The sequence below is a fragment of the Cercospora beticola genome, chromosome 9, assembly GCF_033473495.1.
Source record: "Cercospora beticola chromosome 9, complete sequence".
In the NCBI taxonomy this organism is placed as follows: domain Eukaryota; kingdom Fungi; phylum Ascomycota; class Dothideomycetes; order Mycosphaerellales; family Mycosphaerellaceae; genus Cercospora; species Cercospora beticola.
This window is the reverse complement of record NC_088943.1, coordinates 1,602,587-1,629,601: the sequence shown is the minus strand read 5'-3', so window position 1 is coordinate 1,629,601 and position 27,015 is coordinate 1,602,587. Positions and strand designations below refer to the sequence as shown.

At 53.4% G+C, this 27,015-nt stretch overlaps 11 protein-coding genes across 11 annotated transcripts; 8 read left to right on the top strand and 3 right to left on the bottom strand.

The window, feature by feature from the left end:
• Positions 1-695: 695 nt before the first annotated feature.
• RHO25_012853 (uncharacterized protein) lies at positions 696-4,323 on the bottom strand (the record flags this gene model as incomplete). Its single annotated transcript, XM_023604145.1, has 6 exons — positions 696-849; positions 956-1,067; positions 1,118-1,284; positions 1,333-1,402; positions 1,451-3,872; positions 3,949-4,323. 6 exons carry the CDS (start codon positions 4,321-4,323, stop codon positions 696-698), a joined length of 3,300 nt encoding a protein of 1,099 aa, XP_023449857.1.
• Positions 4,324-4,549: 226 nt separating this feature from the next.
• RHO25_012852 (uncharacterized protein) lies at positions 4,550-5,233 on the top strand (the record flags this gene model as incomplete). The annotated part of the gene is made up of 1 exon (XM_023604144.2): positions 4,550-5,233. The coding sequence occupies one exon, from the start codon at positions 4,550-4,552 to the stop codon at positions 5,231-5,233; it is 684 nt and encodes a 227-aa protein (XP_023449862.2).
• Positions 5,234-6,130: 897 nt separating this feature from the next.
• Positions 6,131-8,677, top strand: MCM7 (Mcm2-7 hexameric complex component; the record flags this gene model as incomplete). The annotated part of the gene is made up of 3 exons (XM_023604143.2): positions 6,131-6,179; positions 6,229-8,531; positions 8,591-8,677. The coding sequence occupies 3 exons, from the start codon at positions 6,131-6,133 to the stop codon at positions 8,675-8,677; spliced, it is 2,439 nt and encodes an 812-aa protein (XP_023449861.1).
• Positions 8,678-10,468: 1,791 nt separating this feature from the next.
• Positions 10,469-11,075, top strand: RHO25_012850 (uncharacterized protein; the record flags this gene model as incomplete). The annotated part of the gene is made up of 3 exons (XM_023604142.2): positions 10,469-10,580; positions 10,629-10,857; positions 10,928-11,075. 3 exons carry the CDS (start codon positions 10,469-10,471, stop codon positions 11,073-11,075), a joined length of 489 nt encoding a protein of 162 aa, XP_023449860.2.
• Positions 11,076-13,369: 2,294 nt separating this feature from the next.
• On the top strand, positions 13,370-14,801 carry RHO25_012849 (uncharacterized protein; the record flags this gene model as incomplete). The annotated part of the gene is made up of 4 exons (XM_023604140.2): positions 13,370-13,663; positions 13,717-13,744; positions 13,798-14,000; positions 14,058-14,801. The coding sequence occupies 4 exons, from the start codon at positions 13,370-13,372 to the stop codon at positions 14,799-14,801; spliced, it is 1,269 nt and encodes a 422-aa protein (XP_023449866.2).
• Positions 14,802-16,184: 1,383 nt separating this feature from the next.
• RHO25_012848 (uncharacterized protein) lies at positions 16,185-17,435 on the top strand (the record flags this gene model as incomplete). The annotated part of the gene is made up of 3 exons (XM_023604139.1): positions 16,185-16,663; positions 16,717-17,342; positions 17,407-17,435. 3 exons carry the CDS (start codon positions 16,185-16,187, stop codon positions 17,433-17,435), a joined length of 1,134 nt encoding a protein of 377 aa, XP_023449865.1.
• A 1,010-nt stretch (positions 17,436-18,445) lies between these two features.
• Positions 18,446-19,723, bottom strand: RHO25_012847 (uncharacterized protein; the record flags this gene model as incomplete). The annotated part of the gene is made up of 1 exon (XM_023604138.2): positions 18,446-19,723. The coding sequence occupies one exon, from the start codon at positions 19,721-19,723 to the stop codon at positions 18,446-18,448; it is 1,278 nt and encodes a 425-aa protein (XP_023449864.1).
• A 331-nt stretch (positions 19,724-20,054) lies between these two features.
• On the top strand, positions 20,055-20,891 carry RHO25_012846 (uncharacterized protein; the record flags this gene model as incomplete). Its single annotated transcript, XM_023604137.2, has 1 exon — positions 20,055-20,891. The coding sequence occupies one exon, from the start codon at positions 20,055-20,057 to the stop codon at positions 20,889-20,891; it is 837 nt and encodes a 278-aa protein (XP_023449863.1).
• A 378-nt stretch (positions 20,892-21,269) lies between these two features.
• RHO25_012845 (uncharacterized protein) lies at positions 21,270-21,964 on the top strand (the record flags this gene model as incomplete). The annotated part of the gene is made up of 2 exons (XM_065603599.1): positions 21,270-21,326; positions 21,470-21,964. The coding sequence occupies 2 exons, from the start codon at positions 21,270-21,272 to the stop codon at positions 21,962-21,964; spliced, it is 552 nt and encodes a 183-aa protein (XP_065459671.1).
• A 330-nt stretch (positions 21,965-22,294) lies between these two features.
• Positions 22,295-23,789, bottom strand: RHO25_012844 (uncharacterized protein; the record flags this gene model as incomplete). The annotated part of the gene is made up of 2 exons (XM_023604135.2): positions 22,295-22,897; positions 22,950-23,789. 2 exons carry the CDS (start codon positions 23,787-23,789, stop codon positions 22,295-22,297), a joined length of 1,443 nt encoding a protein of 480 aa, XP_023450105.1.
• Positions 23,790-24,175: 386 nt separating this feature from the next.
• Positions 24,176-25,898, top strand: RHO25_012843 (uncharacterized protein; the record flags this gene model as incomplete). The annotated part of the gene is made up of 2 exons (XM_023604134.2): positions 24,176-24,353; positions 24,403-25,898. 2 exons carry the CDS (start codon positions 24,176-24,178, stop codon positions 25,896-25,898), a joined length of 1,674 nt encoding a protein of 557 aa, XP_023450190.2.
• Between the last annotated feature and the right edge of the window lie 1,117 nt (positions 25,899-27,015).

The window sequence follows — 27,015 nt, the reverse complement described above, 5'->3', positions numbered from 1 at the left end:
GCTTCTCCCACCGATTGTTGAGGCACAGGCGAGTGAAGGCTGCAGAAGCGACAGATGCGATCGAGTGCCCGCACCACTCCCGTGCCGATTTTGCGCCGAATGGGAAGTCGGTGATGAAGGTGTTGCGCAAGAGTGGAATAGAGAAGGCGTCTAACAAATGCAATCGTCTCATCAATCCTGCTCTGCCTCATCCGCTGGGACAAGCCGTTCAGCGCGGCAAGCCATCGACGATGGCGCCTACCATCATCAAGTACAATGCCTCTGATAAGTGGGCATACGAAGTACAGGTTCCTGCAAAGCTATCGTCGACCTGCAGCAGTACATGCAGACAGAGCTCCTGCGCTTGGCCGCGGGCGTGCTTGTCAATGCGCTGCTCTGATTCAGCCGGTCAGCCACCGGTTTCATCTTCACTGCAGCCAATCTCCGCTCTGGAAACGCAGACACAAATCAGGGCGTGCCGCGAGGGACATGTTGTGCGAGCTTGCACCACAGCACCCTGGAGCCGCCTGTGCGATGATGCCTGCCATTCATCAAGTGTCACCACACCCGCATGAACCAAGGCAGGCGCCTACCAAGATCTGCCTTGGCGGCAAAAATGCTCCGCTGATCTCCTATACAGCTCGTCCCAGCCAATTCTACTCCTTTGCCGAAGGAGACAACAGCACAGAAGTCTCATCTCGTCGACATGCCAATCGCTAGACAGAACCATACTTGACGACAACAGGCTGCAATAAATGTGCCTGGGCTCGTAGAGCAGGCGATCCCAGCTGAACCTTTAACCAAGCAAGCAGCATTTGATGCTTGGTCTGGCGGCGACCAAACACCATGACGAATGACGTGCAGGCGAGCCTATGAGCAGCAATGTCAGTTGGATTCACACACGTTCCACGTGGGAGAAGTCCCCAAACGCAGGTCGTAGGTGATGGCTGCAGCGTGTCTGAGAAGTTGCACTCACCATCGCGCCTGTGCTCCTGTAATGCAGCACTCATATGGTATGACGTCTTTGCTCGTCCGCCTCCGATGTTTCATGAGAACACAAGCGAGCTTGACCATGTCGTCAATGGCTCCTGTATTCGAATCAGCATGTCATTCGATGGCAGACATTTAGCGCACATACTGATCGTAAGCTTGCCGGGCGGTTGCTTGCCATGTGGAAGCGATCGGATGTAATGATAGCTTTTCTGGGCAACTTCAACGAAGATATGGTAGAGGTTCGTCAGTACAGTGCAGGGTGAGTTGTATGAGGTTGAAAGTAGCATTGCTCGCATCTGCAGCTTCAATGCACTGGGAGCTTGTCAGTCGTGTCATCTGAAGCAGAACGTGGAGGCGTACTTCAAGAGCTTGCGATAGAACGTCTGACCTGGTAGCTTGGTGTACTCGACAGCAACGGAGTCAGCGATATCTGCATACAATGTTAGCAAAGGACCTGCATGAAGGTAAGTGAACCTACTTGTCTTCTTCCGCCTCTCGCGGTCCTTGGTGAGGTCGAGGGTCCGCGTATCGATTGCATTTCCACAGTACGGGAACTCGATTGCAGTCGTCTTCGGAATGGCGCTGCCATTGATTTCGAGATCAAAATTTGCACGACTCTTGTCCAGCCTTACGTGCGCACCATACTCTGCGACACCAGCATGCATTGTGTGCATGAATTGCTCTGCTACCTCCCGATCTGTGCTGATGACCAGAAAGTCATCTATCAAGCGAAGTAAGATGCTCTTGCCATCGTCAAGAAAAGCAAGCACTTCACGCTCCATATCAGCATAGAAGTAGCTGCACAGCAGACTGGAGATGATTGAGCCTTGCGGTATGCCTTTCTTTTGTCGGTATAACCGTTTACCGATCTGTATCAAGTTGGACTGGACGTGTTCCTGGAGCAATGCAAGGACGGCTTGTCGGCTTTCGCGCTTTGGTGCGAGTCCATTGATGTACACTGCTCGTCGTCGGCCTTCTATTATGTCGTCTTTGACCTCGTCTCGAAAGTCAAACGGTCTGTCAGCTGATCCTGCTTTGGTCAAGAACTTCCACGATGGTTTCGTCCCAAAGCCAGGCGTCTCTTTATTGTGTGATCCAAGAAGCTTCGCTCTCGAATACCTGGAGATCTGGTACTCGTTGTCGTTTATGATTAGCCTGGCTAGTTCCATCAAGCGATCTTGAGGGATACTGTCAAAGCAACCTTGCACATCGACCTTCGCAAAGTAAAGTGCCTCGCCGAGTAAGCCTTTATCTTGCAATGACTGACGATATCTCTGTAGTCGCGGGAAGATGTCGTCGACAGAGAAAAGCGCAGAGCCAAGATTGTGCCGGCCTCGAGCTTTCTCATAGTTCAATATGCTAAAGGTTGGTGTCAGTAGGCTGTTGATGCTTCTGCCTAGTACCAATCGGCCATGTTGCATCTTCTGTATCCGTCGTCGCAGGTTGATAATCGGACGCATGCCGCTCTCTTTTGGCACGAGACGCACATGGCTGACGCCAAGTTGTCTAGTCGAAGTGCTGTCGTATCCATTCTTGCACTGCTCGAGCATGTCGACTCTCAAAGACTCCATGGCAGGCTCACACAGTGCTTTCCACACGTCCTGTCTGAAATAGAAGAGCTGATTACGCTGACCGTTGGACTCGGTGACGTGGAAATGGCCCCGGATCAGTGGAATGAGAAATGAGTCGAAGAGATAGTACAATATCTCGGACATCAACTCCTTCCTTTTGGCAAAATCGGTAGCGCTGAGGCGCGCTCCCCGGTCCTGGTTCTGTGGTTGGAGCCAGTCGACATCCAGAGACATCTTCTGCACTACATCATGTAGGCTCAAGGTCTCATACCTGCGTAGGCGGACAAAGGTGTCGACGTTGGAAAGGAGAACCTTCACATTGCTCGAACTGGCCTCACCCGTGCCCCATAGATCCTTTCGAAATACCCTCATAACCGCTGCACGGCAGAAGGAGGACACTTCGGCGAGGCTACAGGCACGGTCCAGCGAGTTTTGCTGGCCCTGAGCTGGTGTATTGTGTCTTGGGCAGTAGTGTTCCAACAGAGCCGAATAGGCGCACTTCATATGTCGTTTCCGAATTCGTGCCACTAGTACTTCTGCCGCTCCTCGTAGTCGCTTTGGTAATGCTGGACGCCGAGCCTGCCCAATCTCGTTCCCGGCTGGCCGTTTCTGCTGTCGAGCGCGATGCAGTCTAGCAATTTCCTTCTCGCGAATGGTGTAGTCCTTGAACGCATAAGCGGTCTCCTTGTGATCCACGTCTGATGTGAGAACGTTGTGCAGTCCGAATTGCAGTGGGAAGATGTACTTCATCAAATGGTGCGTCTGGCTTCTGTCCTGGATATCAGAAAAGCGATTGAAGGCGTGTGTCTGATGCAGCCCGAAACGCGCGTAGCCTTTGGCATTGAGCATCGGCTGCGCATATAGCATACGGTGGCGCAGGAAGCGTATCTCAGTCAGTTTGCGCTTGCTACGTTGCGGCCTTGGCTCGTTTGAAGGTACTCCATACTGAACCTCACTCACGGATGTGGTGCTTTTCGAACTGTTCGCGAGTACTGGGAGGTCGCTCATCGGCACGCCAGAGATCTGCACGAAGTTACTTGCATCTCCGATCGGTGCGAAAAGACCGCATTCCATCAGCATATCCGCCACGATGCGTTCAGCCCCGCGACCCAGCACATCTGGGACTGCTGTCCAAGGGTGGCTTCTTAAAGTGTCGACATTCTCGTGAGGTCCATTCGAATACACGCCAGGAATTCCGGGAACTATCTCGGGACCTGGACCACTGTCATTCACACTGAGGTATCGCTGATAGTTCTGGCAAAGAAGATGCTGCAGCCGCAGGTTACTTGCTTGCTTGCGAAACAGCTTCCATATCGCATAGTCGACAATCTGTAGTGGATCAGTATCATTAAGAGAACGATTTTGGAATGAGCGATTGATGATACGAAATGACAACCCTGCTTACCTCAGGCTGCTTCAACTTGCCTGGAGTCAAAGACGGAGCAGTGCCATTCTCTGAAATCTGCTGTGTGAATAGTGAAATGTCATCATCAACGAAGCTGCTGTCGTCCACCTGAACATGCTTGAAGGATCCAACAAGAGTGGTATCGAGCAGATCAAGTAGTGGACTATCATCCTTTGCAGTGGCATCTCGTCCGTAATGCTGCAGTTTCCTTCGTCGCTTCTTCGGCAACCGCGACGCGAGATACTGGCGCAGAGTTACAACTTGAGGATAATACTGTTCGAGAAGTGCATGCGAAGGTCGCTCCGTTAATTGTGCGAGGAGCTTTTGCTTTTTGTTTGCGCGCTGAGCTGTTCTGCTCGGTCGCTTCCTCTTCATGGTGCGGCATTGCGATGCACATTGTTGTTGTCGTGAGAGAAGGAACGCGTCGGAGTCGCGAAAGCCACGATCCCGGCGTCTTGGCAAAGTCTGGACAACGATGGTGAGATCATCTCGCCAGCTCGCATCGGAGTCATCAGCATAAAAGTACAAACCACACTCGATGCTACGCCGACTACGAGTTCCGAACACGCAAGTCCTCGCCTCGATCACCAAAACAAGAACCATGTCCACCCAGAAGCATATTTTCGCTCCAGGCGGCACCAATGGCTCACTGCAAGCGGACCAATATACCAAAGGGTCATTAGAAGAATCCCAACTGCACCCGGATCCCTTCACGCAATTCGACATGTGGTTCAAGCATGCCAATGAATCAAACGTCTACCAGCCTGAGACTGTTACTTTGTCAACAGCTTCATTACCATCAGGAAAGGTCTCAGCCCGCATGGTCTATCTCAAAGAAATGGACGATCGAGGATTTGTCATTTACAGCAACTGGGGCACCTCTCGCAAAGCAGCAGATATTGCTTCGAATCCTCACGCTGCACTGACGTTCTGGTGGCATGAATTGGAGCGTCAAGTGCGAGTGGAAGGCACTGTCGAACGCCTCACCTCAGAGGAATCACAGGTCTACTATGATACGAGAATACGTGGGAGCCGGCTCGGTGCATGGGCGAGTCAGCAGAGCTCTGTGTTGAAGAATCGAGAAGAGCTGGAGCAGCAGGTGAAGGACGTTGAGTCGAGATTTCAGGATCAGGAGAAATTTCCTGTACCGGATTTCTGGGGTGGACTAAGAGTGAAGCCGGAGACGATGGAGTTCTGGCAGGGGCGGCCTTCAAGACTGCATGATCGGTTTCAATACGTGAAGAGCGACAATGGGGAGTGGAAGATTCAGAGATTGAGCCCATGATCACGCAATGCAAAGTTCCCTCAGCTAGAATGTGTTCAGCGCAGCGACGCCTATTCTTTTGTAGTGATGAGAAGCGGATGCTGAACAATCGAGACTTAGAAGTTTGGCACCAGGCGCAAAGATCGGTCAACAGCCATTGGCACAAGGCAATGTTAGTCGAACGAGCAGATGAAGTCGTTCATTTGAGGACAAGAGCCTCCACTGTCTGAGCCTACTTCTTCACTATGCGAACGACTCGAGCCGATGGAGCCAATCTCCCTGGCTTAGTTGTGCTCGGACGCCTTGTTATATTGTGAGGTGGGCCAAGGTGGCAGCCACGAAGCATCGTGTTCCAGCTCCGAAGTATTGCACCAGTTGGGCGGAAGTCGCATCCATCGACGAGTTTCCAGTAGGAGCACACTCAAGAATGCCTTAGCCAAAAAGGTGGCATGTACAGCTGATCATTGCCCTCAACTCCACGGTGTAAAGAAGCCAACGGCACCCAAGATCCTCTGAAATCCCTCTCCACTAGCTCAACGATTTCGCTGTCATGGAGCCTCCACTACGCGAACGTAGCGGGCTCTCGAGCAAAATGCTTTTCGGCAGTGTTGGTTTTTTGCGTTGTTCAATAATTTGTGGAAGAGAAGTGGTGCAAAAGCCAGAAGGAAGATTTCTTACCGCCGGAGACGCCAAGCCGCTAACCTGATCGGTGAGCGCGTCGCGTTCGTTCCTTCTCAAGCGCGTTCTTCCAGCCATCCATTCATCCAAACTACAACCGCCAATTCGCCGCCCTGCGCACGAAGGACCACGAAGCGAGATAGACCGGAGCACTGGAATTAAAACGACTACGACTTGGAAGCGCATTGATAGCACTCCGAGGCAGATTAAGAGCGGGCAAGGCGCCAGTCGCGCGCAAACATGGCTCTTCTACAGTACAAGAATCTCGTGAACTACGAGGAGCAGACTGGTACGTGATGATACAGCATGTCAATTAGCTTGCGACTGACACGGAGCAGCGGCCTTCAAGGATTTCCTACAGAACTTCAAGTCCTCCTCCACCGAAGCAGAGGATGCGCTGGACGACCTCCACCTCGACGGAGACGCGACGAGCGACGAGTATGACTTCATGGACGACGCAGAAAACGGCTCGAACGCGCGACGACGAAGCACGCGATCAAAAGCGAAATATATGAATATGCTGCAGGATGTCGCAGACCGAAAGACGAGTCAGGTCTTAATAGATCTCGATGACCTGAGCGAGTATGAAAAGAGCCTTGACGAGGAAGGTGTTTCACAGCTCAGGCTGGTTTCGTCGATAGAGAAGAACGCGAACCACTACATTGAGATTCTCTCGCGCGCAGTGGACTCAGTCTTGCCTCGGCCTGCGACTGAACCAAATTTCAAAGACGATGTGCTCGACATTATCATGAGCCAGCGTTCAAAACGGAACGAAGCTGTCGCGCAGCAGCAGGAGGCGGGCGGTGACGAGAATGGCATTCCAGAGTCGATCTTCCCTCCTGAGCTTACAAGACGCTACACGCTCAACTTTAAGCCAGTGACTCCGTCCGGATCAAGCAGCCAGAAGAGTTCGAAGGCTCTGGCAGTCCGTCAGGTCCGCGGTGAGCATCTTGGGCATCTCATCACAATTCGAGGTATCGCAACCCGTGTCTCGGATGTCAAGCCCTCAGTGCAAGTCAATGCCTACTCTTGCGACCGTTGCGGCCATGAGATCTTTCAGCCCGTTACGTCGAAGCAATTCACGCCTTTAGTGGAATGCACCTCAGAGGACTGCCAGCAGAATAAGGCGAAGGGCACATTGTTCTTGTCTACCAGAGCTTCTAAATTCTTGCCATTCCAGGAGGTCAAGATTCAAGAGATGGCCGACCAAGTGCCTGTTGGTCACATCCCTAGGCAACTCACAGTGCACTGCCACGGGGAGCTGGTTCGATCTGTCAACCCTGGAGACGTCGTTGACATTGCTGGTATATTCCTCCCCACCCCTTATACCGGATTCAAGGCCATTAAGGCCGGCCTCCTCACAGACACGTATCTGGAAGCCCAATACGTACACCAACACAAAAAGGCGTACGACGACATGGTTCTCGCACCAACGACCATCCAACGCATGACAGAACTCGAGCGCTCGGGTCAGCTCTACGAATACCTCAGCAGATCCATTGCTCCAGAAATTTTCGGCCATGCAGATGTCAAGAAAGCGCTCCTGCTCCAGTTGATCGGAGGTGTAACGAAAGAGATGGGAGATGGCATGCGCATCCGTGGAGACATCAATGTCTGTCTCATGGGTGATCCGGGAGTGGCCAAGTCGCAGCTTCTCAAGTACATCACGAAAGTGGCGCCTCGAGGCGTCTACACTACTGGCCGAGGCAGCAGTGGTGTCGGTTTGACGGCTGCTGTCATGAGAGATCCAGTCACTGATGAGATGGTATTGGAAGGCGGCGCTCTTGTGCTCGCGGATAACGGCACTTGCTGTATCGATGAATTCGACAAGATGGACGATTCCGACCGAACAGCCATCCACGAAGTCATGGAGCAACAGACAATCTCGATCTCGAAGGCTGGTATCACAACGACACTGAATGCTCGAACATCGATCTTGGCAGCTGCCAACCCGCTCTACGGGCGGTACAACCCTCGCATCTCGCCAGTCGAGAATATCAACCTGCCCGCGGCTCTTCTCTCCAGATTCGATGTTATGTTCCTGCTCTTGGACACTCCTTCGCGTGATGCAGATGAGGAGCTGGCACGCCACGTCACACATGTTCATATCCACAACGCGCACCCCGAGCCACAAGGAGGTGGCTTAATATTCTCGCCCAACGAGGTACGACAGTGGGTCGCTCGCGCGCGATCATTCCGACCTGTTGTGCCCAAGGCAGTGTCTGACTACCTTGTCGGCGCATATGTCCGTCTGCGCCAGCAGCAGAAGCGCGACGAGGCAGGAAAGAAGACTTTCACCCACACCTCACCAAGAACGCTCCTTGGTATCCTCCGTTTGTCACAAGCACTTGCGAGGTTGCGATTCGCTGACGAGGTCATTACGGAGGACGTGGATGAGGCCCTGCGACTGGTCGAAGTCAGCAAAGCCAGTCTGTACGACGATAATAGGGATCGCAGAGGTGATCACTCGCCGAGCACAAAGATCTACAACCTCATTTGCGGCATGAGGGACAGTGGTGCTGCCGCCACTGGTGAAGGTCGTGGTGAGCTCGACATGAGGCGAGTACGGGAAAGAGTACTTGCCAAGGGCTTCACAGCCCAGCAGCTTGAGTCCGCGATTGATGAGTACGCAACGATTGATGTAAGTCTTGCTTGGTGGCCCCAAATTTACCGCGTACCGGTGCTAACGATACGCCACAGGTCTGGCAAACTGCCGCCGAGGGGACACGCTTGGTCTTCATTGAGGCTGGCGATGATGATGAGGATATGGGAGACGAGGACTTCTGATACTGTTGCCACTACCCCCAGTGAAGATCAAAGGTGTTTGGCGTTAGCGGTCTGCATGAAAGTGGAGTTTGATATCGGTCCTAGCGAAAGGAAGAGGCCGCCTGGCGATCTGTTTGAATACCAGCTTATTGGATGCAATGCACCTGTCACTCGCATGCCCGTCTTTCTCTTCGGCCACTGCGAACGTAGGGCCGGGGATTTTGGTGAGATCTGCAGACGGGAAGGATTCTGTCTACCACGTGAAGTCTGTTTCCGCGCATATGATTGGCTGCTTAGGCGACTCCGAAATCCTTCGTCGTCCCCGCCGAATGCCCAAATCTCGACCTCACGGCACCATTCTCAAGAGCCTCGCGCCATCTACACGGTCATTGCGAAAGCGAAACGCTATCTTCAGGCCGTCTCCGGCGATCGATCATCAGATGGCGGAAGATGGTATGACGGTGGCCTTCTGGAGCCAGTCTCCGTTATTACGCCATTCTGCATGCCGGCCGGTGAGGCTGTGCTCAGGCCTCCCGGAGTACGCTTCATTCCATCACGAACGCGACGAATGTCGAGCGGCACCGGAACGTATACCAGAGCATTGCCATTCTGTAAGAGATGTCCACGTGGTACAAACAGCAGACACTGCATCGCGCAATAGAGTTCATCCAAAGTGCTTGATGTCACACATAGCCACGAAAAAAGAGCCCCAAATTCGCTCGACAACGCGAAGGATGCACAAACGCAAATAGGATCTGTTGTGTGGCTTTGATTCACGTCAGGTACGACGCAAGATCCCACTCCCACGTTCTCTCTCCATCCTCCCGACCACAGCAGCCTCCAATAACTCGCACTCGTTTCAGCCTCAGAGGGATCGTAGGGAAATCTAATCTCAGCCTTCTTGCGATCCTTCGCCTAGGAACTAGCCTGGTTTCCGTTTCGGCTTCGGCGAGAGGTGTCACGTAACGGCCGTGAGGCTGCCCCCGGTTTTGACGGGAAGGCTTGGTCACGTCAATCCACATCGCGACATTAACCCTACTTTCGTACTCGCACCTCTCTGCATCGCGAATACCAACACGGATCTTCTAAGCTTGGAGCCTAGGGCAATATGACACACTTCAGACGACCTTCGACCCTGCATACACTATTTTGACTGCATGTCTCTACCGGGACGGATCCGCTTCTGATCATTCGTCCGTTGCTATTCACCACCCATTTCCTCTTTTGGTCCTATGCTATCAGAGTTTAAATCCGAACGTTCATTATCCTTTGAGGCCTCCCTCAGAGGATTGTGGCCTAGCCACATGGTCGTGACCATGGCCTTGGGGCTGGCCGCCAGTGCAGGACCCGAAGGATGACTCCTGCTCAGGTTATGTATATTCCGGTGATCCAATCTTGCGGGCCTGGAGATGCTATATTGTACCTGCATCGCCCTGCACCAAGGCTTCTGCACTTCTTACTGGATATCGACACTTCCATTCTGGTCTGGCCACCAACAACTAACATACTGCACTGGTTGCTCTTGCTGAGAGTCATCTGTCCTTGGCACTCCATCACTGTCCTTTCTTATACCTTGGAGTGGCGTCCACTGGTTGGAGGTCATTGACTCATTTTATTACTGGCTTGTTAGCAAGACGTGACTGCGTACCTAGACTTCGAAGCAAAGTTCAAGCATCTGTTTGGAACGAAGCCTGACAGTTATCATCGACTTGGAGTCATCTATATACTAGAACGACCTGGCCAAGAGAACATTTCATTGTTGGTTACCTGCTATGCAACAAGAGGGCCTTTGCGGGCCTAAACGCAGCGGCCATGTCCACGGGAGAGTCAAGCTCGGCCGCCTCCATGGAGGACGACTGGAGCAACGTGACAAACCCCAACGAGCGCCGCAAGATCCAGAATCGCATCGCGCAACGCAAGTTCAGTAAGACTCTCTTCGTGTTAAGGTTGTACTCCGCTGACCAAGAGGCAGGAGAGAAGGCCCGGCTGCAACGCGAAGAAGCAGAACGACGATACGAAAACGAACAGCGAGCATCTGCCTCATACTGCGCCCCAGAACCGGAAGACGTCGACAACGCCGAAGAACCAGGCCTGCCTTGGGGGTCATTCTCCATGCGCCACGTCATCAGAACCGGCAAAGAGAAGGAACGGACATCAAGAGAGACGTCTCTCGACGCCGCGCTTAGCAAAGGGTCGACGAGGTAAGACTTGCGGCGGTGAGTGGGACAGCAGGGATTTTGCTTGTGCGGAATGTACTGACTACTTTACTAGACTCGGACTCAACTTGCTCGATCAGTATGCGCGAGGTTCTCCCGCATGGACTGCGTGGAGGGTCAAAGCGAGTGGACCGCCACTACAGCAGCTGCCGCTACCGCCGCCGATTGAGATGATGCTTGGATCCAATGTGCCAGATCGATGATTAATGTTCTTACGATTAGACGATTTATGCAGGCTGCCGGACAGCTTGCGATGAGATGATGGCCTGTGGGCTGCTTCGCTTCTCTTTCCGATCTGACCCGCGAGCGGGACGATGTACTAAATAGCTTACTGATGACTCTATCGAACAATTGACTGCGACTCGCTTGCTGTTTGACCGGACCTTTTGAGGGCGGCGGTCCTGTTGATGTGGTTCGCACTACTTGCACTGATTCAACCTCAACGAAATCGCCTCATTATCTTCCGTAAGTCGTGCATTCTGTCTCTAATAGAGCTCAGATCGGGTGACAGCAACCAGGCGCGGGAAATGCTACCGAATGGAACAGAATCTTTCTTGCCCCAGTTTTGGGGGAAACAAAGACGCCAGAGCAGCACCACCAGTCTCAAAGAGGGACAATCCAGCTGGCGGAAGCAGGTCAAAGAGAGTGAAGTATACCATCCCGCCGTTCTCCTCTCGCCTGGTGAAGATCAGCGCAACGCACGGCGCCCTCAACAGTAAGAAGCAGCCACAGTTGTATAAGCTGTTCAAGAGCGTCGACGAGCCGGCATCCCTGCAGGTTTCCAGTGCGCATTGACAATCAGAAAGAGCACGGATACCGGACATGCGTCGAGTAGCTCGTTTCATGCGTCCCTTGACAGCTCCTGCACAAGACACCATGAGAAAGGAGGATGCCACTGCTGCTCTGGCACTAATGGAGCAATGGTCGAGACCAGCAACAGTGGAAGAAGAAAATCTGACAAGTCACAAGTGTAGGTGGTGGTTTCACGACTTCAAGGAGCCGGAAATTTATCTTCACAGCGATCTCTATGCTCAGGACGAATGCCACCAACGGATGTGCGACAAGTGTGGTAAAACAAAACCTTGAAAGTTCATTCGCACTCCAAGGCTTGTCTCGAAGATCGATGTCATTTGGCGGAGCAATCTGCGAAGAGATCAAGACTTTACCACAGACAATGAAAAACATTTGAAAGTATCAGCGGAGACGGAGCATAAGACCTTTCAAGGCAGTGCGAAGCTCGAAGATGCCAAAAAGAAACTGTTCTGGCAGTCATTGAAAGGGTTGGAAGAGAGGAAACAGGGCTCGAAGCTGGCAATAACCAAGCATGCAGGTAAGAAGGGTTGTCGGACCTCACTTCTCTTCTCTACCACATGGCAATGCCTGCAGCAAAGCCGGCGCGACGCAAAGATCTCCCCCGTCCCAATGCAGAAAGTGATCATATTCGACAAATGTGTTGCGGTGATCGTGCCTCGATGCTTTCCCACGCCACATCTGATGCGTGTTTGTTTCCATTGATGTTCAAATTGCAGGATCGGCAAATTCCTATTCTGCACTTCGCGGTATACTTTACAAGCCTCCTACGAAAGACCTGCTGATATGCTTGGACATTGGTTGGTACATTGAAAACGTGGAAGCTTGCCAACTCCGCTTGAGGCTTCCTCACAGAGAGCAGCCGGAGTCCTGCGTTGTCTTCTCCCCACTTGTATCAGTAATCAGGCCGTGAGGTCAGGACGCCCAGTACCGAGAGCGGGACTCGCATTTATATGTATGCAGCACAATCAGTAATCAGTCCGTGCGCACAGCACCGAGAGCGAGCCCATTACGGAGCACCCCATTGGCCAGCTCACTTCTGAAGCGCCAAACCCCATAGAATCTCTGGCCTAGCGTAGCATAAAGGCGTTATAGAAGCAACGCCTGGCTGAGCGTAGATTCATACATAGGCGTTACCTACTTCCTCTTGGGGACGGACCCGGCTCACTTACTTGCTCTAAAGTGTCTCGACGCTTGCAATTCGTCGCTCCTTGCACGTGGCGTCCCACGATGGCTTCAAGTAGCTCCTCCGCGACCTCGACCCGAAGTCTGCTGATGCGCTCGTCTTAGAGGAACGGCTCCAAACGACGTGCATGCAGGAAACACAGCTTCCAAGTACAGGCAGGAGTACATGTACGAACCTCAAAGCGTCCACATTATTCGGCAAATGAGGCTATTGCGGCGAATGGTTGTGTTTTTCTGGCAGTCATTCACTGCCTTGACTGAGGATACTGGTAGGGAAAATAAAGCACCTACAGGCCAAGGTATGCGGTATACAGTCGGCAAAGGCCTCATTGTCTTTAGTCAGATTCCGGGCACATCAAGGATGGACGACTCTGCCGCGAGCATATATCTGGCTCAAGTGTGACTGCTCGTCTTGCAACTGTCGCATAGCCATTCACACCATATCCAATTCTGAAAACCAATTTTCGTGCCAATCAAGGTTGCCACACGAGGAGCTTCCAAGATGACGAAGTTCACAGCCGGCGTGCTTCTGTCCATGCTCTCATGCGCGACGGCCTTTCCAGCCATCGCAGAGATGGGCGCAGTCTTGCAAAGGCGAGAGGAGCCTCCACCGCGTGCGCCTGCAGGCAGACTCGATCGCCCGAACACCGGACGGCCACCGAGTGGATTCAATGCCGAGGACCAATACGTCGATGTCACGGATGGTGGCCCAAATCGTTTCATTGCACCCTCTGGGGCTGACATACGTGGCCAATGTCCCGGTCTGAACGCTGCGGCCAATCATGGCTTCATTTCCGTACGATTGCCCAGTTTCTCATCGTGGTGAATCAGAAGCTGACAGTCAGCCAGAGGAATGGCATCACAACGATCACCGAAGGTGGGTCACTCTCCACCAGAGACATTTGGTTCAGCGCTGATGATGCGTCCTAGCTATTGATGGCCTTGGAAGGGCATACATGATGGCTCCCGATCTTGCTGGCTTTTTGGCAATTATAGCAGTGGGCATTGCGGGTGACCCTCTCACACAGAGATGGTCTATCGGTAGTGCTTTCACGCCCGCGGTGCCGTTGTTCCCAGCCAGAGGCATCCTCGGCACGCACAATAAATACGAAGGAGACGCATCCATCATGCGAGTAAGCTTGGCGTCCAGAGCCGACCACAGTGTGACCGAGAGTCTAATGACGACTTAGGGAGATGCATATCTCAACAACGGAAGCCCAGGCGTCCTCCAACTTCGGTCCTTCCAGCACATGTACGATCTTGGCGAGACTTTTGGTTTCAACGAAGCTGCAGCCCAGTCCGACTACAATACCCGCTGGTCGATCCTCAACAACCCGTACTATTTCTCTGCTCCCTTTTCCGGTGCTGTCGCGCCAGCCGCTCACAATCTGGTCATCAATCTCATGTCGAACCACAGCGCCGAGGTTCCAGGTGGCACATTGACACGCGAGACTTTAATGTCATTCTTCTCGATCACTGGCACGTCTGGAAACTTCGTGCACAATCGTGGTCGCGATCGGATCCCATTGAATTGGTATCGTCGAGCAACCCTTGATGCGCACACCATTCCGGACGTCCTTGTCGACCTGGTGGCGATAAATTCCATCTATCCTGGAATTCTTCGATTTGGCGGAAACACGGGTACAGCGAACAGCTTCGCTGGTGTTGATCTGCAGAATTTCACCAATGGCGCGTACAATTTGCAGACACTCGCAGAAGGCAACAATGGTGCTTGCTTCCTCCTTCAGGCCTCTCTCGCTGGTCTCCCAGATGCTGCCGCACCTGCGCTTGGCGCTGTTGGTTCCGTACTCGGCTGGGCTCTGCAGCAGCTTGGTCCGCTTGCACAAAGATTCGGATGTCCACAGCTCAGATCGTTCAACAATGACCTGTTCAACGCATTCCCAGGTGCGAGCTATACCGGCTCAGGCAGATAGAGGTAGAAGGTGTTGTGTCCTGAAAGGTACGAGTCTTGTAGGAGGTAGCAGATGAGTAGGCAGAACCAGCAATCGCATCTTGTGCTCATGATCAGTAGACCTATCCCTTTCGTCTTGATCATGCACGCAGGTCCACGACACAGCTGCGGACGCCATCTGAGTCGTTCCAGTGAATTACTGCCTGGTCGATCGTCACTTTGCGGCGTGCTGTCGGTTGCGGCACCAACACCATCTGGTAGATCACGCCGCCACTCTCGGCAAGATCAGACCACGGTCCATTGCGGCGCGCACATGTCGACTCCAACGCAGTTCGAATGAGGCAGGGATCAAGAGGTGAGGTCTCAGCGCGGAAGGGCGTCCAGAGGCGTAGATTGAGGCGTGGGAGGAATGGATGTTGGCTGTTGGTGTTGGGGGCGCTTATGGCTTGGCGTCGGCCTCAGGCGAAGTCATCGATCGCAGAACATCGCACGCCGCACAACCAGGATCTGGCTGCTTGATCGTTGCGCCATCTACAAAGTACACCACGATGCCTGGTCACCGGCGTGGCACGCGCTCACGCACGACACACCGGTGAGCACTTGACCGCGCCGCCGGCAGTTTTCTCGCTTCAACGGCTGTCGAACCGAGAAGCTTCCTGTGCTCTGCGCTGGCCATAACCTTGGTCCCCACACAACCGCAGCTCTCAACAGTCAGGTGAGGGCTCAATCTCTACGTTTGCCCTCTAGCGACTGGATGACAGTTTCTCTTTTCTCGCCATGTACATTTGACCCAGCTTTTTCGCAGCCGAAGCTGCTCTGCTCGTCCTAGCCGCCGCTCAGCTAGGCCTCTTTACACTTTGCACTGAGCCACAGGCAATCACGTTTAATGGCCTCCAACACGGCGCGGGCTGCAGCAACGCCGCAATACCGGCTATAGCGTCCTCTTCTAGGAAACTGCTGTTCAGTCTTCTCGTTGCTGTAGGGCCGGGTGGGTGAGATCTCCGTCACACTATACACGATGGCGTTACTCTTGAGTCCACGATAAGGGATCATGGCGCGGGCGGGCTGGCTGCTCCTATGGACCCCCACCCATGATCGAGTTTCGCTGGTAGCATAGTAGCCCAGATGTTGTTACGTCCCGTCCACTTAGGGCCGTGGGAAATGTTGCTTGTTCTGGCGTCCGTCATGTCTGCCGACACTTCGGCGACTCGCGGTAGTCTTCTTTATTGCCAACACGGAAGATGTGCGCTGCGTTTGTGCTGTGCCATACGAATTCATACGCTCTCGGAGCTCCTCAACATCATCGCTGCAGGACTTCGCCTGGAGCCTGCATACGGCAAAGCACTCTACGCCGCATACCAACACCACCTGACAGTACAAGAGACCTCATCGGATCCTCCTCAGGATGGCCCACGACTCAGAGTTATCTGTTGCGAATATCGCATCGGTTGCGGAAGGAGTACTCATGTCCCCTCGCGGCCCTCCGAGCTCAGTGGGCGCCTCAGAACTGGGACGACTGGCACTTGGTAGACCCGGATCGCGGGATAGCGAGATGGTGACCACGAGATCTGGCGCAAAGAGGGAGGCAGCGTCAAAGGGGGAGAAAGCGCGAAGTTCAGCCGGGCCGTCGAAGAAGAAGGGGCAAGAAAAAGCCTCATCGTCGAAAACTACGAGAAAGTCTGGTCGGACGTCAAAGTCAGCGGCCGCTCAAGATGATCCGGACGACAGTGATGATGACGACGACCCGGACGACAGTGACAAAAGCGAAGACGAGGGTACGGGAGGTGTGGAGCAGGCGGTCCTCAAGCTCGCCTTGATACACGAACCATCTCACCACAGCTGGGCCGAGTTTCGATCTCCAGACACGAGAAGGTCACTAGAGAGGTGAGCACCAAGCATGCAACGACATCGATAGAAACATCACTGACACTACACAGCACCATCTATCGAAATATTCATATGCAACATGCAAGAAAATACAGAACGGCCGCTGACCTGGCGCCTCTCATGGCCGTGGCACCAGTTGGTGGGCGCGACTGGTCTGAAATAATGGCCAGCAAAATGTGGCGGCGGTGGCACTCGATTCTCGAAGAGTACCGCAGGTACATCAACCCCGATAGCGCAGGGGGTAACGATGTGGATACGACAATCGAAAGTATTCGCCGACTCTTTCACGCCGTGGAGGACACTTTGCGCCAATTCCCTGGTATGCCTGACAATGCGAAGCAGCAACTCGGTGGCATCTTCTTACGCGTATTCCAAACATTCCCGGTGTACAAGGACAGTAATCGACCGCAAGGAGCGCCGTCCTACGCCGGTGGATCGACGCAGTTCGAGTATAACCTCCTGTTTCGCTTCGCAGCGCTCAAGGCCAGCTGGTTGCAGTGTTTGGAGGTTCTGCGTCGACTACACGGGGCTGGTTATGCGGGATTGTTCCACGCCCGACAGGAGGATTGGGCGGGTGTACATCGTGATATGTATCATGTGCTCGGGACCGCAGGCTGGCCACGCGACAGTGGAGAGTTCATCACCGTGTTGCATCGGATCTTGACAGCTCTGGGAGGTGAGTGTACTGCGCTGTTGTGAGCCCATCGCGCGAGTTGAAGAACATACTGACCGTTTCGCAGTTGCCATTGCGCCGATCCCAACCAGTTGAAGTCGACAGTGGGTGGTTCCAGCGCATATGCATCGTGCTGCCGCTGGCTAGCTAGGTGCCATTTTCTCGGTATCTGGATCGGCGCACGTGGGTTTCGGTTGGTCGCATAGAGGGCAGGTGTCTCGCAGCACATGGAAGGTAATACCTCGTTGGAGTGGGTGCGATTCTGCTGCGCCGGCTCGCGCCGGATGGTAGTAACGATGGCTTCGATTCTTACCTTCTTTCGCTTGAGCAACAGCTTCGTATGACAATAGATATTTCGGTAAAATTCTTCCCTTGCTTTTGCATTTCGTGGACGAAGATCGCGATGAATGCGCCATGTCTCACCGTGACCTTGGATCGGCTATGTTCAAGCGGCAGTTCCCTTCACTCGGACGTCGCAACCGAACCTCGGACCTGCCAAATGCAGGTCATTGCGATGGCTCTTTCTGCGATCTGAGGGCCAGAGTGGAACAGAGGCGTCGCGGACGTGAAGTCGACCGTGGAAAGATGTCAGCGTCACGACGAACATGTTTCGGAGCGAACCCTGCTCCTGGACCAGCTCAGCAACCATTGGGAGATTCAAGTCGACCGCCAAAGAGTGCGAGACGAAGGAAGAGAAAGGGAAAGACGAGAGCGAGGCATTTCACAAGAAGGTGCCCGCTTCATTGAAATTTATGCCCAGTCTGCTTCATCGGAAACAATTTAATTGGCACGCACTTCCTTCTCGGTACAGCAGGCAAAACACTGTCTCCACTGCTAGCCAATGGGCCGCCGCGCTTCGCGAATCGCCAGGCAAAGAGGGACAGTGGAGATCCCAGCCACTGATGTGCCCGACAATGCAGCCCTACGGCGCAGCAAGAAGGCTAATTTCTCGAACCACCGCGGCAGCTGCAGCTCGCGCTTGCCCCTTTGTTAGACGCATGCCCTACATTCGAATATCTCGTCGGCGGAGCCTATTGCAGCACACCATGAAAATGACAAGAGGTGCATCGCGATGGTGGTGCATTTTCTTGGCATTTCTGTGGACTCTACGGCACGGGGACGGCACCTCCTTCCCGCGCCCCATCACCGTCGCGGAAGATCCTGCTTCGCGCGCCGACGTTGTCCTCGTCAACAGGCTTGCGAAAACGTCCTTGCATCCAACAACGATACATCTTCAACTTACGCTGTCGATTCACGAGCATGCGTCGATCTACAGCGAGGTTGACGATGTCGAACCGGGCTGCATCCTTTATCGAGCCCTCGATGACACCACTACCCTGAGCTTGACCATCGTGGCCGTCACGCCCGCTCGGTGCCTGCGTTTGCCGGCGGCCCTCCCAGATGTCTCTCAATTCCTGCTCCTCGAAAAAGTAGACGCGTGTTCCATCGCCTCTGCAGTAGAAGTTCTCGTCTAGGTAGCGTCCCTTTTTGAAGCGTACCTGCGCGAGATCGCCGCGGCCGTAGTCGCGAAACAAGATCTCCCCGCCAGGTTTGAGCAGTCGATAGGCATTTTCGACGGCCTGCGCCCATTGATCGGGGGCCAGAGCGCTGAAGATGAAAATCATCACAATCACGTCCACGGACTCTGCTCCGAGTCCTGGTGGTAACTCTGTCCCCGCAGCGTCCCACACATCAGCCTGGAGCACAGCTGTCTCCTGGTCCTTGTATGCTGGCTGAGACCTGATCACCTCAATCGCCTTCTTGCTATAGTCGCACGCATGCAGTCTCAATTCAGCATTTCGATTATTCGCCAGCACTGGAAAAGCTGTGTTCCCGGCGCCTGCGCCCACCTCGAGCACAGTAACGGGCCCATAGCCTTCCTGCGTGACTTCGCCAAGAATAGGAAATTCCTGCACCAACCATTTTCGGTCCTTGAAGAAATTGGCCTGATTATTGCTGTAGAACTTATCCCACCACTTCTCTGGCTTCTCGTTGAATCGCTTCTTGTCGAAATCAGACACCTGGTTCTCTCGTTGAAATATCGTTTGCTGCTCAATGAAGTCGTTGTATTCCGGATCGACAGCGACGTGGTCCCATGCATTGTGTGCGAAAATGTCGTCGCCTTCTTCCAGGTATCGAGAGCCGAACTGGAATGGATCACTCCGCTTCTCCGGATTGTTCTTCGAGTCCGTCGCTGGCTTCCGAATAGGTTCGTATGTGGCGGGCACTCCATATGCATCCTCCCCTGCTGTCGCTTGATCTGTGGGCGTTGTTTCCTGCACAGTCACATATTTTCGGATGTGTTCCATGCCTTTCGTGAGTTGCGCTTTCGGCTGCTTCTGCCGCAACGGCATCTCGACATTTTGATCACCAGAGGCTGCCATTGCAAAAGACCATTCGTTGACGTGTTCTTGGCAGCAGAAAATGGTCTTCATCAAGTGAGCTTCACTCAACCCGCGCTAAAGCTCGCTTATTCCAGCATTACAGCCGCGCTAAGCGCCGGTACCGGGAGCCCTGGCGCTAAGCGAAGCCGAGAAATGTGGGAATACGAAAGCTTCCTCGCGAATCATGATGTCGATGATGCATCCAAACGTCTGCTATAGACAATTTGGCGGAAGCGTCGCGGAGTGCATGCTGACATCAGGAGGCCTTTTTGACGCCAAATAGAGTCTGCTACATAGCTCAACGCGCACCAACTCCTTTGCTATCGCGATCATGAAGTCGATACGGCCTCTCACTTCTGCCCTGCTCAATGCCAGCTCACGAACACCTGCTTACAGCTGCCGAGCTGCCTGCTTAGCCAACGCGACACCACGAACTCCCACGCACGCGAAACAGCAAAAACGAGCTTTCTTCGGCGATTCAGGCGGAAACACCAACCCATTCGGCTCGAATCAAACCCTCACAGCCCAACGCACGCTGCCCTACCCATCCGCCGTAATCTACGAAATCATCTCCGACGTCGCATCCTACAGCCAATTCCTCCCCTTCTGCCAAGGCAGCATCGTAACAAAATACTCCGCCCCAACAGCTCAAGATGGCAAAAAATACCCCGAAGAAGCCAAACTAGTCATCGGCTTCAACGACCAAATCAAAGAAGAATTCACCTCAAGAGTCTACTGCGTCCCCGGCAAAATCGTCGAAGCAGTCTCAGGAAACATGAAAAGCACACTCTCCGGAGATGAAATCGCACACCATAGTCCTCGACCTGAGAATGCCGATCAGGATCCGAGCAGGACGGATACGGTCATGGCGCATTTGTTGACGAGGTGGTCGTTGAAGCCTTATCCGTATAAACCTCCGCCGACGAGTGCGGTGGATAAGGAGAATGCGCATAGGAATACGGAAGAGACGAATCCGGTGCCGAGTCAGCATAAGACGGAGGTGAATTTGGCGATTGAGTTTCAGTTTTCGAATCCGTTGTATGCGGCTGTTGCTGGAGGGGCGGCGCCAAAGGTTGCGGATAAGATGATTGAGGCGTTTGAGCAGAGGGTGAAGGATGTTATGGTTGGGAAGGGGCATGCGAGGGATGAGAGGCCGAAGAGGTTGTGAGTGGGAGCAGTGAGTGGGGGAGGTATAGAAGTGTGAGTGTGAGCATTGAAGCCGGCAAGCATACAGGTATAGAGAAAGAGGCAGAAGTGTACAGTATACAAGATGAAGAAGTCACACGTGCAACAGACTGTCGGATCTTATATTGCGGTACGTACTGTTTCCAAGCTAATTTGAGGGGTGATCTCGAGGACTTGCATACCCTCACACGGAAAGCAAGTCATACAACGCGGTAGGTGAGTGAGCCCAGAGGCGAACTTGCTGCTGGCATGAGGCAGGTGCAAACGATGAGCGCCGTAGCTGCAACGTCACTTCGCTTCAGGCGCCTTCGACTAAGGAAAAACTTTGAACTCAAGACGTCTCTCCTACATAACACCAAAAATGACAATGGCAGCATCCAGCGAGTCCAAGCCGGTGTCCGACATGGCCGCGGACGAGGTTAGTGGAGAACATCACTATCTCTGCCACCAGCTGACTGAATTGCTGCAGCAGGAGCTGCATACGAGCTACAGAGTCTTCGATGTTGCCGAGCTTCTCGAGCGCGTGCTGTTGCACGTTCCAAATCAAGATCTTCTCATCAGCGTGCCTCTAGTCTGCAAGTCTGCAAGGCGTGGAAGCAGATGATCGATACTTCTCCAAGCCTTCAGAAAGGACTCTTTTTCCGCCCGACTGCAAAGCCGACAGGCGACTCGAAAGCCAATCGAATCGCAAATCCGATGATGTACCACATCGTATCTGACAAAGGCTTCATGGCAGAGGACGATCACAGAAGGTTCAATGCTCGCTTCGGCAGGCGCTCATGGCAGAATATGTTCATGTGTCAACCACCAGTGGACGAGGTCGAGATCCCCAGTGTCCACCGATTCTCTGTACCACCAGCCAGGCCAGAAACTATCATTCGCACGCGCTATGTCGATTCCACTGGCGTCAAAATAGGCGCATACGGTGCTCGCGGTCCACGCGGTATCGTGAGCTTGAATCCGCCAGGACTTGAGCCAGATAGTGACGCGTCATGGGCGCGAGCAGAGACGCCGGCGCACGTTCTGCAGCTTTTGGGTGTAGAAACCGAATGTTGAATGAGCCGTGGCATCTGGTGCTAGCCCAGCAAGTAGAGCAGAGCATTGAAGCCGCGAACAAGATGGTCCCATGAGAACTGCAGCCCTTGTCAGGGGACTTTGCATCGCAGGAAGCCCGTGCCAGGCTGCGGAGAAGGAGGGTGAACAGAGGCAAATCAGGGACTAGACAAGTATTGGTCTCGACTAAGTTCAAAGTCATCAGCATCATAACGGGTTATCGAAACAGCCCTCGTCAAACGCGAGCAAAAAAATCAAAACTATACACACTCATATCCGCTTTCAGGTCCATTTTTCCTCGCATGTTCTCATATCCTGTGCTCGGTTCAATGCTCACTCTCGTCCATTAACTCGTCTCGCCCAGTCATCACCAACTCTCATGGCATCAACAACGTCGATCTCCTTTCCGAGGCCGACAATGCTCGAGTGTTCCCACCATCTCTTATCGCTCTTCTTCTGCCTCTTTCTCTCATCCTCAGTCTCCGTCTCCGTCTCGGTATCAGCAAGACCACCATGGCCTTCGTCTCCGACGACGAGAACAGTGTGTCCGACCCAGCCTTTGAGCTGAGCGACTGTCTCGCCTTCGCGGCCAGAGAGGGTGTCGCTAATGTAGACGATCTGTGGAGCGAGATGTCGGAGGATGCTGACGTAGCCGGCTGGAGTAGAGAATGGCATGATCTTTGTTGGGTGATCAACGAGAGCCTGAGCCTGCTGTTGCAGGTTATCGAAAGTTGGGTGCGTGGCGTCGATGCGGGGTGAGATGGACTGCAGCTCGCTGCCAGGAGTTTGTGCTGGGGTCGAGATGTTCGAGTATGAGGATCCGAGGACAGATGATGCGCTGGTCGAAGGCAGATTCTTGAGGTTGGGAGCGTAGATCAGGACGAAGAGATCAGTGTTGTCGGACTTGAAGACCTCTGGAAGATGCGAAAGGATGGACTGGACTCGTGTTAGCAGAAGCCGCATCAGCAATGCTTGTGCTTGTACTTACGCCGTGCTCAGTTCGGAATGCATCTTCATGCGCAGTATCATGGTCGTCCACATCTGCACTGACGACAATTGCAACTGTGCGCTTCGCTGTGCCTTTGGTGTCTCTTGTGCCGCTGTTCTTGCCTCCCTTCTCGACAGTATTGATTCTCTGCCTATCTTCGGCTTCTTCACTCCACCTTTCATGATCACTGAAGCCCTCACGTTCATCCAGTCGTCGCCTCTCCTCGCTGTGATCTCTGCTGTCTACCTCCATGATGCTGCCCAGCGCCTTTCCTGCAGCAGCCATGCCGCCCATGACCTGCCTCGAAGCATTGTCGAAGAACTGCTGCGGACTAGGCGTTCTACGCATCACTCTTCCCAGAAATGTGGCATCGTTGCGTTCTGTGACATTCCGCGACGTGGTTGAGCTCGCATCGTAGTAGGCGCTGGCAGATCCTCCGCCGTAGCTGGCTCCTGTGACATCTCCGCTCACAGGTGGAGGGGGTTGAGTCGGTTCTTGCAGTGGAACATAGCCTGGAGCTCCAGCACCTGGAGGCTGCGCTTGTGGTCCACCAGGATATGGCTGTGCGCCCTGTGTAGGATACGGCCCTCCAGGTCCGGGTGGCCGTTGCGGCTTGTCGTGCGGGTAGTGGTCATCGTCGTTGTCGCTGCGCTCGCTCCATATCCAAGCTGCCAGACCACCGACTGCGATCGTTCCAATCGTGACTAGAGGCACCCAATAGCCGAGGACGGAGTGATTGCGATTGTGGCTCCCGGGGGGCGGAGGAGGTGGAGCATAGAGCGGACGACCACGAGAGTTGCGTGTGGTGGTCGTCCGGCGTATGTTCCGGTCGTACGACATGCTGTCGCCGCTACATGGGCGTCGCGCGGGCAGCGAGGTGAAGGTGGAAGAGGGGCGACGAGGTGGCAGGCGGGACGCTCATCAGCTGTTTGTTTGTCGCTGGTGGCTGGAGATGTTGGCAGGGAAGCTCGCTAGTGCCAGGGATCGTCCCCAAATCGAACTCTAAACTTGCCGAGACTTTGCTTGTGACTGTTCCGACACGAGATATCCGACGAGCGACGACGACATCACACGAGGCCGGACGACCACCGTTTCATATGCAAGAGAAATTCGGAAGACTGTATGCGTCAAGGGAAGTTCTGCTGTTGTACAGCATCTGGCGTCTAACTGAAGCGAACACAATATCACGGCCCGCGGAGTGAATCTGGGGATATTTCATGTCCAAAATGCCTCACGCAACTGTGCCCTCGCCGGGCTTGCAGGCGCTCATTCTATGTGGTCCGGGTGCATCATTGACGACTTTCACATCAAATCCCAAAGAGTCCTCAAAAGCTCTCATACCAATCGCAAATCGGCCCATGGTATGGTATCCCATGGACTGGTGCCACCGAATGGGAATTAGTGGTGAGTGACGCCGATTGACAGTTTTACAATATGATCTGATATATTGCAGACATCACTCTCATCACTCCACCTGAATCAAAAGCAGTGCTGGAATCTGCGCTTGCTACTAATCCTGCTTTGACAAGCTTGCCGTCGCCCAAGGCCGATATCGTGGCGCCGAAAGATCTCAGCCATGAAAGTGCTACTGGTGAACTGCTACGTCTACCTGAAGTACAGCAAGCAATCACATCCGACTTTGTTATCTTGCCCTGCGACTTGATCTCCGAATTGGAAGGTACAAGGCTCATTCAACAATGGATGACATTGAACCCTCTTTCTGGCACGAAACGCAAAGGAGGACTTGCCTTGTTCTATCCTACCCAAGGCCTAGAATGGATCAGTCATAAGAAGGATGAAACAGATTTCGTTGCCACTGTACCACTCGACTTGCCTGTAGTTACTCCTCCACAAGGCTCGTTACGCTCCGAAATCGAGAAGGTGATACTCACCATGCCTACGGATACGCTAAATGACAAGATCGAAGACGCCAAGGAGATCTTTGAGCTTCGATCATCACTCTCGGCGAAGTACGGTCTCGTAAAGATGAAGATGAAGCACCGCGATGCGCACGTCTACATATTTCCCAAATGGGTCAAGGACTACGCAGCTCAGAACACATTCGAGTCAATCAGCGAAGACGTGCTGGGCTGGTGGGCGAAAGCGCAGTGGCAGTATGGTCTGGGCGAAAAACTTGGTCTGGATGAAGTGCTGGGCGAGAGACCGACCTCGCCTCAGGATATGGAGGCTTCTCAGATCGAAGACGACTCAGTCGATGCAGCCGCTCTTTCAAGTACGAAAATCTCGGTCTCAGAACACAAGCCAAGACCCACATTTGCGTCACGAGTTGGCAAGAGCGCGGCTACCGCCATAACAAGACCACAGTTGGACATTCCGCCACTCCTAGCATATGTCCAACCAACGCCGACCCCCACGAATCCACAGGCCCTAATACGGCGTATCGATACTTCACACGCACTCCTCAACATTTCGCTATATCTTGCCAAACAGCAAGCCCATCAGCTATCACATGAGCACAAGGTACACCCGACCGCGATTCTTGAGCAACAAGCTCGCGTTTCCCAGGAAGACTCCCTCGTAGCCGAGAATGTCAAATTGGGCATGCGCAGCATCGTCAAAGAATCTGTCATCGGTGCCAACTGCGACATCGGAGCGTACGCACGACTCACGCGCTGCGTTCTCATGGACGGCGTAACAGTAGGTGATGGTGTTCAACTCGTAGGCTGCATCATTGGTCGACGAGCACGAATCGAAGGAACGAAACGTCAAGAGCTCGCTCCTGCTGAAAGTGCAGAAGGCGAAAAGAAGAGGGGGAAGCGACAAGATGACGACGACGAGAAGACGAGGCTCACGGATTGTGAAGTCGCGCCTGGGTTTATCGTTGAAGCTGGCACAGAGGCAAAGGGCGAAAAGATGACGGCATTCGAAATGGCAGAGTCGGATGAAGAGGAATTTGACGATGAAGATGAGGAGGATACTGATGCTTAGAAGCTCAGCTTGGAAGGAATGGCTAGGGGCCCACTTCACTTCCTCACTCAGACTTTGCCAAGACGTTCTCTGTCGAATGGTACCAATCCGAAACACACATTATACCATTGTGACTTTAGCGGGCTTCCATGAATGGTGTCTGTTTCGCATGTGCTGGTAAGCGCTCCACGCAATGTCTTCCTGACAGCCTCTGAGCATGGACCTCCCTAGGGCTTGGAGAACTCGTCTGTGCTTTTCTCGCTCCACATGTTACATATATTTACTCAAGCACTTTAGCTTTGCAATACGATAAATCGCTGAAGTTGCCAAGCTGCTGCAATTGTATATGAGCACATGCTTTCGAGATCAAAGGCTAGTATGAGAAAGCGCGGCCAACCTATTAGACTTGGAGCGTAAGTGATTCGCACTTGCGAAGTGCTACTTGATTAATGTGGCCTTCCCGTCGTTCGTCGGAAGAAGTGTTGTCCTTGAGCTCGCACCCCGTGAATGTGGATACGGCGTTCGATGGTTGGCTGCAAGACGATTTTTATTCTCTCGATATGCCAGATGCATTTGAAAGCCTCGTATGCGAAAGCTCCCTCGAAATGCGACGCGAAGCCTGAATTACCGCCTGGCTCCTATTGTGCCTCCAGATTAACCGTTTCTTCACTTCACTTCAAGCGCCTACGCCGTGTTCCAGCCAACAACTCGCCCCACGCAGCGCGCGTATGACCGTTTCGAAACTTCACAGCTTCTTCGACAGCTCTAAGCGCAAAGCAGTCAGCCACCTGGCAACACAAAACGGCACCTCTCACCCTCTTCTCTCCTCTTCCCCTTCCCTCCAGTCACCAACATTTTTTCCTCACCACCACGCCAGACCACGAGTCTGGCCTGGACTGATCTGGTATGTATTGTTGAAACGTTGTGACTGCTTACCACTCCACTCAGATCTGCCCGGTTTTTTTTTCTAGGTTCGAACGAATGAAGCTGGGTATGTATCTTCCAAATTGTGTTGTGACTGCTGAGCCCATCAGTCGTCTGCTGTACAGCAGGCTCCTGGAGGGGTTGGTGCCTCGCAAGTGTCTGATGCCAGATAACAGCAAGCCGCCACGAAGACCTCGCTCTCAGCACGCAAGCA